At 36.9% G+C, this 12,115-nt stretch overlaps 1 protein-coding gene and 1 pseudogene across 1 annotated transcript; one reads left to right on the top strand and one right to left on the bottom strand.

Annotated features, from left to right (window-relative positions):
• Positions 1-1,362: 1,362 nt before the first annotated feature.
• On the top strand, positions 1,363-2,668 carry LOC116196688 (annotated as a pseudogene).
• A 3,667-nt stretch (positions 2,669-6,335) lies between these two features.
• Positions 6,336-10,245, bottom strand: LOC116196714 (probable leucine-rich repeat receptor-like protein kinase At5g63930). The gene is made up of 2 exons (XM_031526575.1): positions 6,955-10,245; positions 6,336-6,863 (listed from the first exon to the last, which is right to left on the bottom strand). The coding sequence occupies exons 1-2, from the start codon at positions 9,908-9,910 to the stop codon at positions 6,475-6,477; spliced, it is 3,345 nt and encodes a 1,114-aa protein (XP_031382435.1). The 5' UTR covers positions 9,911-10,245; the 3' UTR covers positions 6,336-6,474.
• Between the last annotated feature and the right edge of the window lie 1,870 nt (positions 10,246-12,115).

Here is a 12,115-nt window from a genome sequence, read left to right as displayed (position 1 = left end):
AGGGTCAAGATCACAGAGACACGTGCTTTTGTTTTGCTAAATTTTATCGTATTTTATTTTTAGGTGAGTACGTTACCTATAATGTAACTTAAATTTTTAATTTAAAAAGAAAGAGCGTAATGGAAATAATTCTCTCTTATATCTCGAATTTACGTTAGTTAATTATCACTTCCATAATAAATCATCCATAATCAGAAATATCCTGAGGAATTAATTGCACGGGAAAATTTTCAAGATGTTATATAGTCTCGTATGGAATTGCCTAAGCGATAGAGTTTATATATTGCAGACATACTACAGAGAGAGTCTTTATCAAGTCCAACAACTATTAATTGCTCTCTGATCTCGATCTCCTCTTCATTAATTTCTTCTTTCTTTTGGTTTTCTTTTTCCTTGGCGGAGTGTAATTACTAAGTTTTGATTTGGTATTCGCCAGATCGAATAAAAAGAAGTAATTACTGAGTCCCTCTTTTTTTATAAATAAATTATTGAGTCCTTTATCAAGAGGATGTAGCGCAGTAGAGTGTGCGTTCGTTTGGTGATCGAGAGATTTTAGATTTGATACTCGTTAAGGGACGACTTGTACCATTTTATTAGCTATTAAGATTCATATTTTATTGTACAAGTCATTGGACCTCTCTTGCAATAAAAAATATATGTATTTATATAAATATTGAGTCCTTTGTTTCTGGAAGTGGACAGCAAGCTTTTTTTGTTTTTTCAGTGTGTATCAAGCCCAACGAATTCCGATCAATTCAGCTCGAGCCGACTTGGCCTAATAAGAGGAAACCTCTCCTAATGATGAATTTTTCCATTCACGATACTCAAATATGAGATATTGCTTAAGGGACATAAATGCCGAACCATTTGAACTAACTCATGTTAGTAGCTAGCAACTTTTTTAAAAACGAAACCTTATGATCGGGTTGAAATCAACATTATTTTCCAGTTTCGACCCGACAGAAAACGATGTAAATAAATGAATAGATCATTTTTGACCTTGTCGATGTTGCTTGTAATTGATTAGGGCTAATTTCTGAGTGGACTAACTAGTTGGGGACCAAAAGAATCAGTCTTTGTGTTTGACACGTTCTTAAATTAGCACACAGTTGGATAAATTAAATATCATCTGAGTCCAGAAAATTAAATATGATCGAAATCTTGTATTAGACCATACGCCTCCCTTATAACCAAATATATATATTTGATCGAGCACTTGGGGTTTAAAGGGAGTGATTGCATCCAACTAAATGTTCGCTGAAAAAAATTAAATTTACTTCATAAATTTATTGTTCCAATTATTAATTCCAAAAACCTTCCAAACTAATTGTTCCAATTAGAACACATCAATCGATCGATATCATGAAGCTCTTTGCAATCCCTTTCGTGTGTGCTTTGGCAATCTCAAGTAGCTTTGCCTGCGATCCTAGTCCCCTCCAGGACATCTGTGTGGCAATAGCTGAGCCCAAAAATGCTGGTAATTAATTTCATATAAACATATCTGCGTTCTCACTTATATATAACATATCCTTTTTCGTATATTTATCTATCTGTAGTGCATACATTAAGAAACCTTCCACTAAGAAGTGAAGAATATCACAAATTCATTTGGCTTGGGTTTGGGTTGTTGCAGAATTTCCCGTTCACAAACACTCTGTATAATCATTAGTTATACTGTTCCAACTTCTATCTTTTTTATGTAATGTTTGTGAACGGAAAATTCTGCAAGAACCAAACCTTACAGTGGCCAATGATTTCCTCTACCAAGGGCTCAACATTCCCGGGGATACCAGCAATAAGCTCGGGTCAAAAGTAACCCTTGTCATCATTAACAAGCTCCCGGGGCTCAATACTCTAGGGATCTCTTTGGCCCACATCGACTTCGCCCCGAATGGCCTGAACCCACCCGACGCCCACCCTCGTGGAACTGAGTTCCTCATAGTCATTGAAGGCGAGCTCTATGTCGGGTTTGTCTTGTCAAACCAGCTAGGAAACAGGCTCATTACCAAAGTATTGAAGCCCGGAGATGTGTTTGTTTTCCCCATCGGCACGATCCACTTCCAGCTCAACGTGGGAAAGACCAACGCTGTTGCATTTGCAGGCTTGAGCAGCCAGAACCCTGGTGTCATCACAATCGCTAATGCCGTGTTCGGAGCTAAGCCACCGATTAACCCAAATGTCTTGACCAAGGCGTTCCAGGTGGACAAGAAGGTTATTGATTATCTTCAATCCCGGTTTTTGGTACGACAACAACTAAAACCCAAAGGATGGAGAGTGAAAGAGGATAATTATTTATCCATCAACAAAAACCGAGTATGGCTATGGGAGTTCTTTTCCTTCCTTTTATTTAAAGTATGTTAGTGTGAGGGTGGCTCAATTTTTTTAGTCTTCCTAAATAAAAATGATAGATGCTCGATATTATTTCCTGCAATTAAATGTTCGTTTGAGATGGAAATCTATCTTTCCATATAAAGCTAGATGAGAATCCACGCGTTGCGCGAGAATGATTAATAATTTTTTGATAGAAACCAATATTTTAAATTAAATATATTATGAATTTTTTAAAAAAAATTATGGATTTAGAAATTATTTCACTTAAAAATTAAATAAGTTTATTGGAGAATTACTGATCTTTCATCCAAAACTGTGGTTTTAGTATCCTAATTAGGATTTTCATGTCGTAAATCAAAATCACACAATTTAAGATTAATATTGTAGAAATATAAAACAGTTAAAATTATACCATTTGAAATGAAAAATTAAATTTTAAGCCAAAAAAAGTAATGTGTCGGTTTTCAAATATAGAAAGACGCATAATCTTAAATAGTTATTTTAGGAAAGTAAGTAACTGAAAAAAAAAAGAATTATCTAAAATACAATGTTGAGGAAAATTAATTATATTCTCTGCAGTCATTATCATAGCTAAAACTTATCAATGAAATCGCTCGTTCAGATTCTATGTTGCAGTAACAACAAACTAAGTAATTTAAGATAATTGTTTTGTCCACCCAAAAGAATAATTATTTAGGAAATCGAAGTAATTAGAGATATTTATATAAGATAATTAAATTTGAGAAATAAATTTATTCTTGCTGAGAAAATTATTGATTTTATTCAACGATATTTGTAGGCATAAATTATCAAATATAAAATCATGGTAAATGAATTACATTCATTGACATATTAATCAGATCAGATAATGAATAGTGAAAATTTGCATACATATATATATTATCTTAATTTTAAATGATGAACATATTCCTATTTTGTTAACATAAGAAAATTTCTAGAAACAATTCATAATAGCCACTAAAGAGTATTTTACCATTACAAATTAAGAGAGATGAATTTATAATATATATGTATATTATATAAATGAAATTTTCGGAGGAAAAGTCTTTAAATTATTTTTTGGACAATGATGTGGAAGTAATATATATAGATATATAATACACTAATAAAAAAAAGGTAAAAATTTTATTCAAAAATAGAAAATTAATTAATATTGATTTTCAGATAAATTACTTTCTTAAAGTCTAAAGATTAGATGAATTATCACCTATCAAGAAAAAATGATAAATTATGTTCTATTTTGTGAACCTTATCAAGAAAATTAAAAGGTAATAAATAAGTATGCATTTAAATTTAAGTAAAATAAGTATGCATTTTAAAACAATTACAATAATTACAATAATGATTTTCAAGTATGCATTTTAAAGCGATTAAAATAATTACAGTAATAATTTTTTACTAGATATTAGTTTGCATCTTATTATCATAAAAAGAAATCTTGAAATAATGAAGTGGTTGTTATACATAAATAGATTATCGAGATTTATATAAATTAAAAAATCGAAAAAGGGATTAAAATGTAAAACTAATTGCGTATTATTTCTTTGACTTTCAATTTGTATCATAATAATCTAAAAGTTTCATGAAAATTCAACCTAATTAAAAAAAATCTCTAATTATTAAGTTTAATTCATATATATATATATATATATATCTATATAATTTGAGATAGAAAGTATATTTTCTAAATATTCGTTGGCATACATATAGAAAATAATTAAGTCATATATACATGAAATATCTTTCCTATATACTAAAGGAATACATACTATTTAAGAAAATCATGCTAGGAGAGCAAAACGATCAGAAAGTATATTTTTCTCATGGATGGAATTACCATATAATTTTCATATATACCCAACCGGTGGTGAAAATAAAATATGTCTTGTAATATAATAATTTGAAGATTTATCTAATAAATAATATCTAGTATAAGATCAAAAAAGAAAATCTATGGAAAATACAAAAAATAATATTAAAAATTAATCATGTAAGATTAGATTAACACATAGTTTATACTGCAAATCATTTTTTAATTGAAACTTTACAGGAAAAAAATTATTACGACTATTATAACGGAGAGTGATGGAAGAGACTTAAATTTTCTTCATTCCAAGAATTTTCTAGAGAAATCAATGTATTTAAATATAAATCTGGCTATTACAACTAAATGAAATCATAAAACTGTATAAATTGGGCAAAAAATAGTTAATGTTGAGAGAAATATTTTTAAAAATCCAAGAAATTTGAAAAGATAATGCTAACTCCATCAATCTTCCCATGGTACAGGTCTGACCGTCTTTTGTTCATCAAAGAAAGTATATAAATATAATAAAGATGAAGATGCTTAAAACCTACTTTGAACTACTCTTTAACATAAATATGCTGATACTCATCAAAATAAAATTAATAAGATTGTGTACTCACACCGCCACATGATCGTAATTTATGTACTTTGGTTGCAAATTTCAATTGAACAAAATATGCTTTAAACGCAGAGAAGAACATTTGCATAGAGTTTGAAACCACTTGTTGGGAAAGGGTCACCGGATAACGGCATACGGCGAGTTAATCTTTCCTGCCTTGTGTGATCAAAATAGGATCTAAGGAAGATAGATAGAGAAACATCGAGATTTTTAACGTGAAAAACCATGGGACCAACTTCGAGTCAACTTCAATAAAACAATAGTGGTTACACATAGCTTTTCATCAAGAACAAACCCTTGGATCTAAACTCAAGAAATACACTCTCTTGGATCACAAAAATCGAAATTCGTCACCCGAAAAGAGCGGTTTACAAACTCAGCCAAAATAACATCTACAAAGCTCAAATTAAAATTTTAACTATTCAAAACCTAGCCCCGGAAGTCGTGAGACTGCTGCCAAAATTTCAGCTCAATCAGGGTTTGTTTGACATCCCGATCAAGGCTTGATCTCGTGCTGGTTGTAGTTCCTTGACAAATGATTTTCACATCTATTCTTTATGTCTATCGCTGCTGTACTTTGCTTAGCTGGTTTATCCTCGCGCAGATTAGCTTATGCCACTTGTACACATACTACCTCCAAATTCTCAACTTTTATACTGAGAATGCAAATATATATTGATATAACGTAAACGATATAAACAATCAAACTTGGAAGGTGTGTGGCCATGTAAATTATTTTAATGTCCTTATTGGACTATATTCCATTGTATATAATTTTTATCTATATATTCTATTGCATATTGGACTATATTCCATTGTATATAATTTATCTCTATATATTCTACTTTATATTTTCTTCCTTTATAGACAATCTATATGTTCTACTATACGTACGTGTTTCAATAAATGAAATTGAAAAATATAAAAAATTAAATGTTATTTTCAAAATAATTAAAACAATATAATTTGAAAATAATGAAGTACTAATTGAAAATTGCATTGTACATTTAATTAAAAATAAGCGACAACTCTACAACTCTAGCAATCTACCAGAGATACCGCTTGATCGAAATTTACTACCATATGATGTTGAGGTATTTGGTAGGTTTGCGCATTTTTTTCTAAATTTATGCACCCCTTAGTCGCTGCAATATCGTAAAACGATAAAACTGAACAGAAAATAAGTCCCATTAAAGATATATACATACCAATTATCCATAATGGCATCCGTTTTCAGATATCAGATAGGATTGATCAATGACGAGTTTTTCCGAAGTGTTGGCTCTTCACATGTTGACCAAAATTGTTATTCTTTTTTATGCCACAAAAAAATCATAGTTGATATATAACCCAAGCAAATTGGAACCTCAATTATTTTGAGCAAGATGTTCCATTTGTGATTGGACTGGATCTAATGAAAACATGAATACGTGCATCCGATTTGCATTGGGCCGGGTTCGGCCCATCTAATTTCCACTGGGCCGGGTTTGGTCAATCTCTCTATGAACCGGATATGCAGAAAACTCATCAAATGTGCCGGTTCTATGCTTCGTGGTGTGACAGGAAATAGTAATTTCCAAATAATGCTTTACTAAAGCAATACACAAAATGGGATGTCAAGTAAAATTGAATCAACCCTCTACAAAACCTATATATACTGATTCAGCCAAAAAAATTATTCCCACATTTACAACAATCAGGATTCCTCATTCGAATCGCTATCCTCATCTCCCGTCGGGTCGGAGGAGGAATAGAAGTTCCCCTCCCGCTCCCCTGACTCAATCAGCAACGTGACTACTTTCCGCATCGTCGGTCGGTCCATAGGGGACATGCTTGTGCATAGGAGAGCAATCTTGAGGACGGTGATCATGTGAGAGACCGTGCTCTTGTCCTGCAGATCCAGCCGTTGGTCCAGGATCCCGGGGGAAAATGAGTGCCGCTGAATATAATTCCTCACCCACGTCACAAGGTCCCCACCCTGGTCCAGCGGTTGCACCGGCGTTCTTCCCGTCAGCAATTCCAGTAGGACCACTCCATAGCTATATATGTCGCATTTTTCAGTTACTTTCATCGTGTATGCATACTCTGGAATATTTGAAGAAGAACAGAAAATTAGCAATGCAATTTATAAAGTACTTGGTGGGAAAATAGGTGGCTTGTGAAGTGAGATACTCACCAGGCGCGATATAGCCATAGGACCCGGCAATAGCAGACATGGATTTCGACTGTGGCATGTCGATAACCTTAGCCAAGCCGAAATCCCCAACATGCGCCTCGAATTTCTCATCCAGCAGAATGTTGTTTGACTTTATGTCCCGATGGAAAATCCTCGGCTTGCAGTCATGATGCAAGTAAGCTAATCCCTCCGCTGCTCCCAGGGCGATGTTGAACCGCTTCCGCCAGTCGAGATCACACTGCGACCCGTGAAGAAGTTCCCCAAGGCTGCCCAGTGCCATGTACTCGTAGAGGAGAAGGTTCGATCCCTGGTGGTAGCAGAACCCATGCAATTTCACGATATTCCGGTGCCTGATTTTGCCCAGGGTGAGAATCTCAGCACGGAAGCTGTTGTCCACATTGTTGCTGCCTTCTCGGTTGGATGCCAACTTCTTCACTGCAATCGTATGGCCAGTCGGCAGCTCTGCTCGATAAACAGTGCCACAAGCCCCCCGCCCGATTACAAAGCTTTCCCCAAAATTGTCAGTGGCATGGACCAAGTCCTGGAAAGTAAAACCATCCTTCGGCGAGAAATAAATATCCGAAACGGGGGAACTGTTGACAGGCTTTTCTTGTAATGGGGTGACTATTTCGATGGGCCGCCTCATGAAGTATAGGATCACCACGATCAGAATGATCGAAACCCCACCGATTGCTGCTGCTGTTATTGCCATGATTTTGCCCAGTCGGGAATTTCTCCGGTTAGTTCCTGGAGGCGAAGGGACCGAATCAGGCGATAAATCACAGCCACCAAGAGGGCCCCCGCACAGTCCTCTGTTTCCAAGGAAGCTGTTGATCGACATGTTATCTAAGACGGACTGAGACGGTAGAGGACCCGACAGCTCGTTGTAAGAGAAGTTGCAACTAAGCAAGCTTGATAGGTTCCGGAATGAGCCTGGAATCTGACCGGTCAAGTGGTTGTTGTTGAGGAGAATGTTTTCGAGCAATACGAGATTTCCAAGCTCCGATGGGATTTCACCGGACAAATTATTGAAGCTGAGATTCAAAGCTATCTGAAGACTCGAAAGTGACCCGAACTCTGCTGGTATTTCCCCAGTGAAAAAGTTTCCTCCCATCTGTAATTCCGTCAAATGCGACAGCCTCCCAAGCTCAATAGGAATCATCCCTATGAGTTGATTATCAGAGAGCTTCAGGAGCTCCAACTGGGACAGATTTCCTATCTCCCCCGGTAAGGCACTCACGAAGTTGTTCCGGCTCAGGTCGAGCCTCTGAAGCATCTTGCACCCAAAAATCTCTGGCGGAACCTGCCCAAACAGTGAGTTTGAGGACACATTGAAGGTCACGAGCTGTGAGAGGTTACCAATCTCCTTCGGGAGCTCCGACGTGAAGTAATTGTTCGATAAGTGAAGACGCTGGAGAGTTTTGCAAGTCCCGATCTCGTGAGGGATTGGGCCACTGAGCTTGTTCTGGTCCAATTCTACAGTCGAAAGATTTACAAGTTTGCATAATTCCGGAGGGAGACTCCCTTCAAGGAAATTCCCAACTAACTGAAGCTGCACGAGAGACTTGCAAGTTGCGATTCCACGCGGGATACTTCCGGTGAGCTTGTTGGACCCCAAATTCAGAAGAATCAGGTTTGAGTTCCTGCAGAGATGTCTCGGGATTTTCCCAGTCAGCAAATTTTCAGATAAATTGACCACCCAGAGCAGGCTGTAGATTCCTAGGCCCTGAGGAATGGTTCCAGTCAGCGAGTTGTGAAATAGCTGCAGCATGATCAGCTCCGACAAGTACTGGAACCCGAGAGGGATCGGGCCTGTAAGGTTATTGATCGAGAGGTCAAGTTTTGTCAGGTTTTTCAAGCTCGTCAGCCCTTCTGGGATGGGGCCTGTCAGCTCGTTCTGGAAAAGGTAGAGCAACTTCAAGCCTGTGATGTTGGTGAATTCCACCGGCATCTCACCCATCAAGTAATTTTCTGAGAAATCAATCTCCGTTGCAATGGAGAGGTTCCCTATTTCCCTAGGTATCGAGCCATTCAACTGATTCCGGTAAATATAGAGCCTTTCGAGGGACTTAATGTTTCCAATCTCCCTAGGAATGCTGCCGACGAGATTGTTCTCATACAGCGCGAGGGTCACCAGTTTGGTGCAGTTCCCAATCTCCCAAGGCAAGGACCCGGAAAGCTGATTATCCCAGAGGATCAAATCTGTCAAGTTCCCGAGCCTCCCGAGCTCTCTCGGGATCGCGCCTGACAACTTGTTTTGTGCAAGACCGAGGTACTCCAAGTTGTAACAGTCCCCAATCTCTGCTGGCAAGCTCCCGGAAATCAGATTCTGCCCCGCCCGGAAAGTCTGCAAACTCTTCAACTTCCCAAGCGAGCGCGGGAGCGAACCTGATAGGTTGTTTGAATACGCGACCAAATCCGCCAAAAGAGTCAAGTTCCCGATCTCTTCTGGTAGTGGCCCTGAGAACTTGTTGTTGCAGATATTGAGGGTCTGCAGGTTCCGGAGCCGACCAAGTTCAGCCGGTATCTGGCCCTCAAAATGATTATTGTTCAGCTGGAGGAGCTCGAGATTCAAGCAATCCCCGATCTCCGCCAGAAGACTCCCCGACAGCTCGTTGAACGAGAGATCGAGGAGGGCCAAGCTACCCAGCTTACAGACACTTGGCGACAAGGTCCCGGACAAATTGAGAGAGCTGAGATCAAGAGACGACACGACCGGGGGGCTGTAGTAATCTCCTATGGAACAGTTGACACCTCTCCATGAACATGGAGTTGGGTCGTTGGGATCCCAACCGCCGAGACGGCCGAACCTATCGGTCAAGTTGTCCTTAACTTCAAGAAGGTACTGCCCTTCCAGGTTAACTCCTAGACCCTGACCAGCAAGAAACGACAAGGCGACCAGAACGGAGAAATGCTGGACGACAACCATCACCAAGCCCCATTGGAATCTCCCCATAATCCAAAGACAACTTCCCAATCAGTAAGACCAGTCTGCGAATGCAACAACGGAAGATTATCGTCGTACCGTGTCGTCTCAGGTTCATGTGTCCAGTAGGAGATGCAGAACACCAAGCAGCTATATCTCTATCTCTTCAGGTCCTCGTCGTCGTCTTCGTCCTCGTCTTGTTTGACAGGCCTAAGCCTAATTTCGGGTGCCAAAAGGTTGCAGCTTTTCTTGATTACCATGAAGAACAGGCAAAAGGGTGTCCGGGAAAAAGGATCTTTCCTTGAATTTTACAGAGAGAGAGAGAGAGTTAGGCCGAAATTGGCAGACAAAGCATGCTTGGCTTGCTGTGCTTTCTCAACTCTCACTCTTCCATGTCCTCAATGGCATAATTACTTTTTTTTTTCCCTGAGAAAATAATAATAATTTTAGTGGTTTGGGATTAAAAAAGGCGCCACCCTTTAATTTCTTTTTAGTGCCCCCAGAAAGATTTTAAAAAAATAAAGGAGATGATGATGGTCGCATTTTTAATCATGCTCTCCTTTTACTCAAAGTAGTATATTTTATATCAAAATATACATAAAGAAAATAAAGTAGTATTTTATAGTTATTGGAATTATCAAAAGACAAATAAAGTATTTTATATTCTTTCGAAAATATATACAATATAAAGAGGGGTAATATAGTCGTATTACCTCCGCTGGAAAGTTGAAACTAATAGTTTCTAACTAATGTTTAAAAGAGGTTGAAATAAGCCAACAATTTTAATAAGAGGTTCTCTGTTTTTTGTTTCTTTCTTTCTTTTTCTTTTTTCTTTTTTTTTTCCTTCCTCTCTTCTGCTTGCTATATAAAGCAAGAGCAATTGCGAGGCTAAGGTGTTCACGATTTTGTTGTATGTCCTCGAAGTGACTATTACTTTTATTATCATTTTTATCGGAATGGGAGTTTCAAAATCATCTTTGAGTTCTTATTCTTATAATGTTAGCTCTCGACGGTATATAAAAATATTTAAGTATGTTCAAAAAATGACCAAATATATTAAATCTCATGTAGGATTTCAGTGTCCTCTATATATATATATATTATGTCAATTAGGTACATGTGTGTGATTTATCTTCCATACACGTATGAAGATGTAGGCGCATAAAACGTATATTGTTTCTTGTGTGTTTTTCTTACGATGATGTCATGTCTCTTGCAAAATTATGTCATGTAAAAGAATATATTAAATATAACATTTTAGATGGATAAAATATAATATGGTGAAATATTTGCAAAATTAGTCATTGCTTACGCTTACCATCACACATCATAGAAATTCCTCAATTTTTTAAATGAAAGTATTTCTTTTTCTAACCCTTCTTTTTACTAGGCATCAAATGTTCATCTTGTTTATGAGACTTTATTAGGGAGATATTATAGATATGTATATAGATATACATCATGTGGAATTTGTCCTATAGTCTAGTGGCTGTCAATGTAAGAGGGCACCATTAATGTTAAAATGAGTCTGAAACAGAACTGAGATTATGTCTTCTTCCTTATAAATACTTAAATATATAACATATTTTTATCAGAAAAAGAAAAAAAAATATCGAAAATTAGGGAACTGTATAGTTGGTGATTTTGTGTGCTCTTTTTGCTTTTCTTATTTGTCCTCCTCGTAATTTGTCATGATACTGGTCTTGTTTTGTTGCCCACCCCCGTGCTTGAATTTGATCTCGTAATAATAACAATAATAACAAGACAAATTTTTGTTCAATCCTCAAATTACTGGGCCAAATTCGGGAATGATTGTCGATAAATATGGTATAAATTATCGTTGTATGTTGCTCGAGCAACTCACGCATAAGCGAATGCGTTTCTGTGAAAACTAATATGATCAAGCTAAAGTCAGATATTTAAATTAAACAATATAAAAGTTAGATAATCATTTAGTATACTTGATATTGCGCCTCCATTTTAATTAGAGATCTATCTCTCTCCTCCTCCTTTCTTACCGTGATATTTCTCTGACTACTTGCAATACTGCTTGTTTCTCTGGATATAAAATTCGTGATTTTTGCCTTGTAGTTGATCACTAGAATGTCCATTTCCGCGTATTTCTTTGATACTCTGGTAGATATATGTCGGCCTTCGATGCCAATAGGGACGAACATGGGGGCCATGAAGAGGTGAGTAAGAGAGCACCCAAAGCCAAAGGGGAAGAGATTGGAA

This window comes from Punica granatum, chromosome 2, assembly GCF_007655135.1.
Source record: "Punica granatum isolate Tunisia-2019 chromosome 2, ASM765513v2, whole genome shotgun sequence".
Lineage (NCBI taxonomy): Eukaryota > Viridiplantae > Streptophyta > Magnoliopsida > Myrtales > Lythraceae > Punica > Punica granatum.
This window is presented reverse-complemented; position numbering and strand designations above follow the sequence as displayed.

Coding starts and splice junctions, on each gene's coding strand:
- LOC116196714 (XM_031526575.1), bottom strand. CDS start 9,910: ATGGGGAGATTCCAATGGGGCTTGGTGATGGTTGTCGTCCAGCATTTC. Junction 6,864..6,954: donor CTATGGCTATATCGCGCCTG/GTGAGTATCTCA, acceptor CAAATATTCCAG/AGTATGCATACACGATGAAA.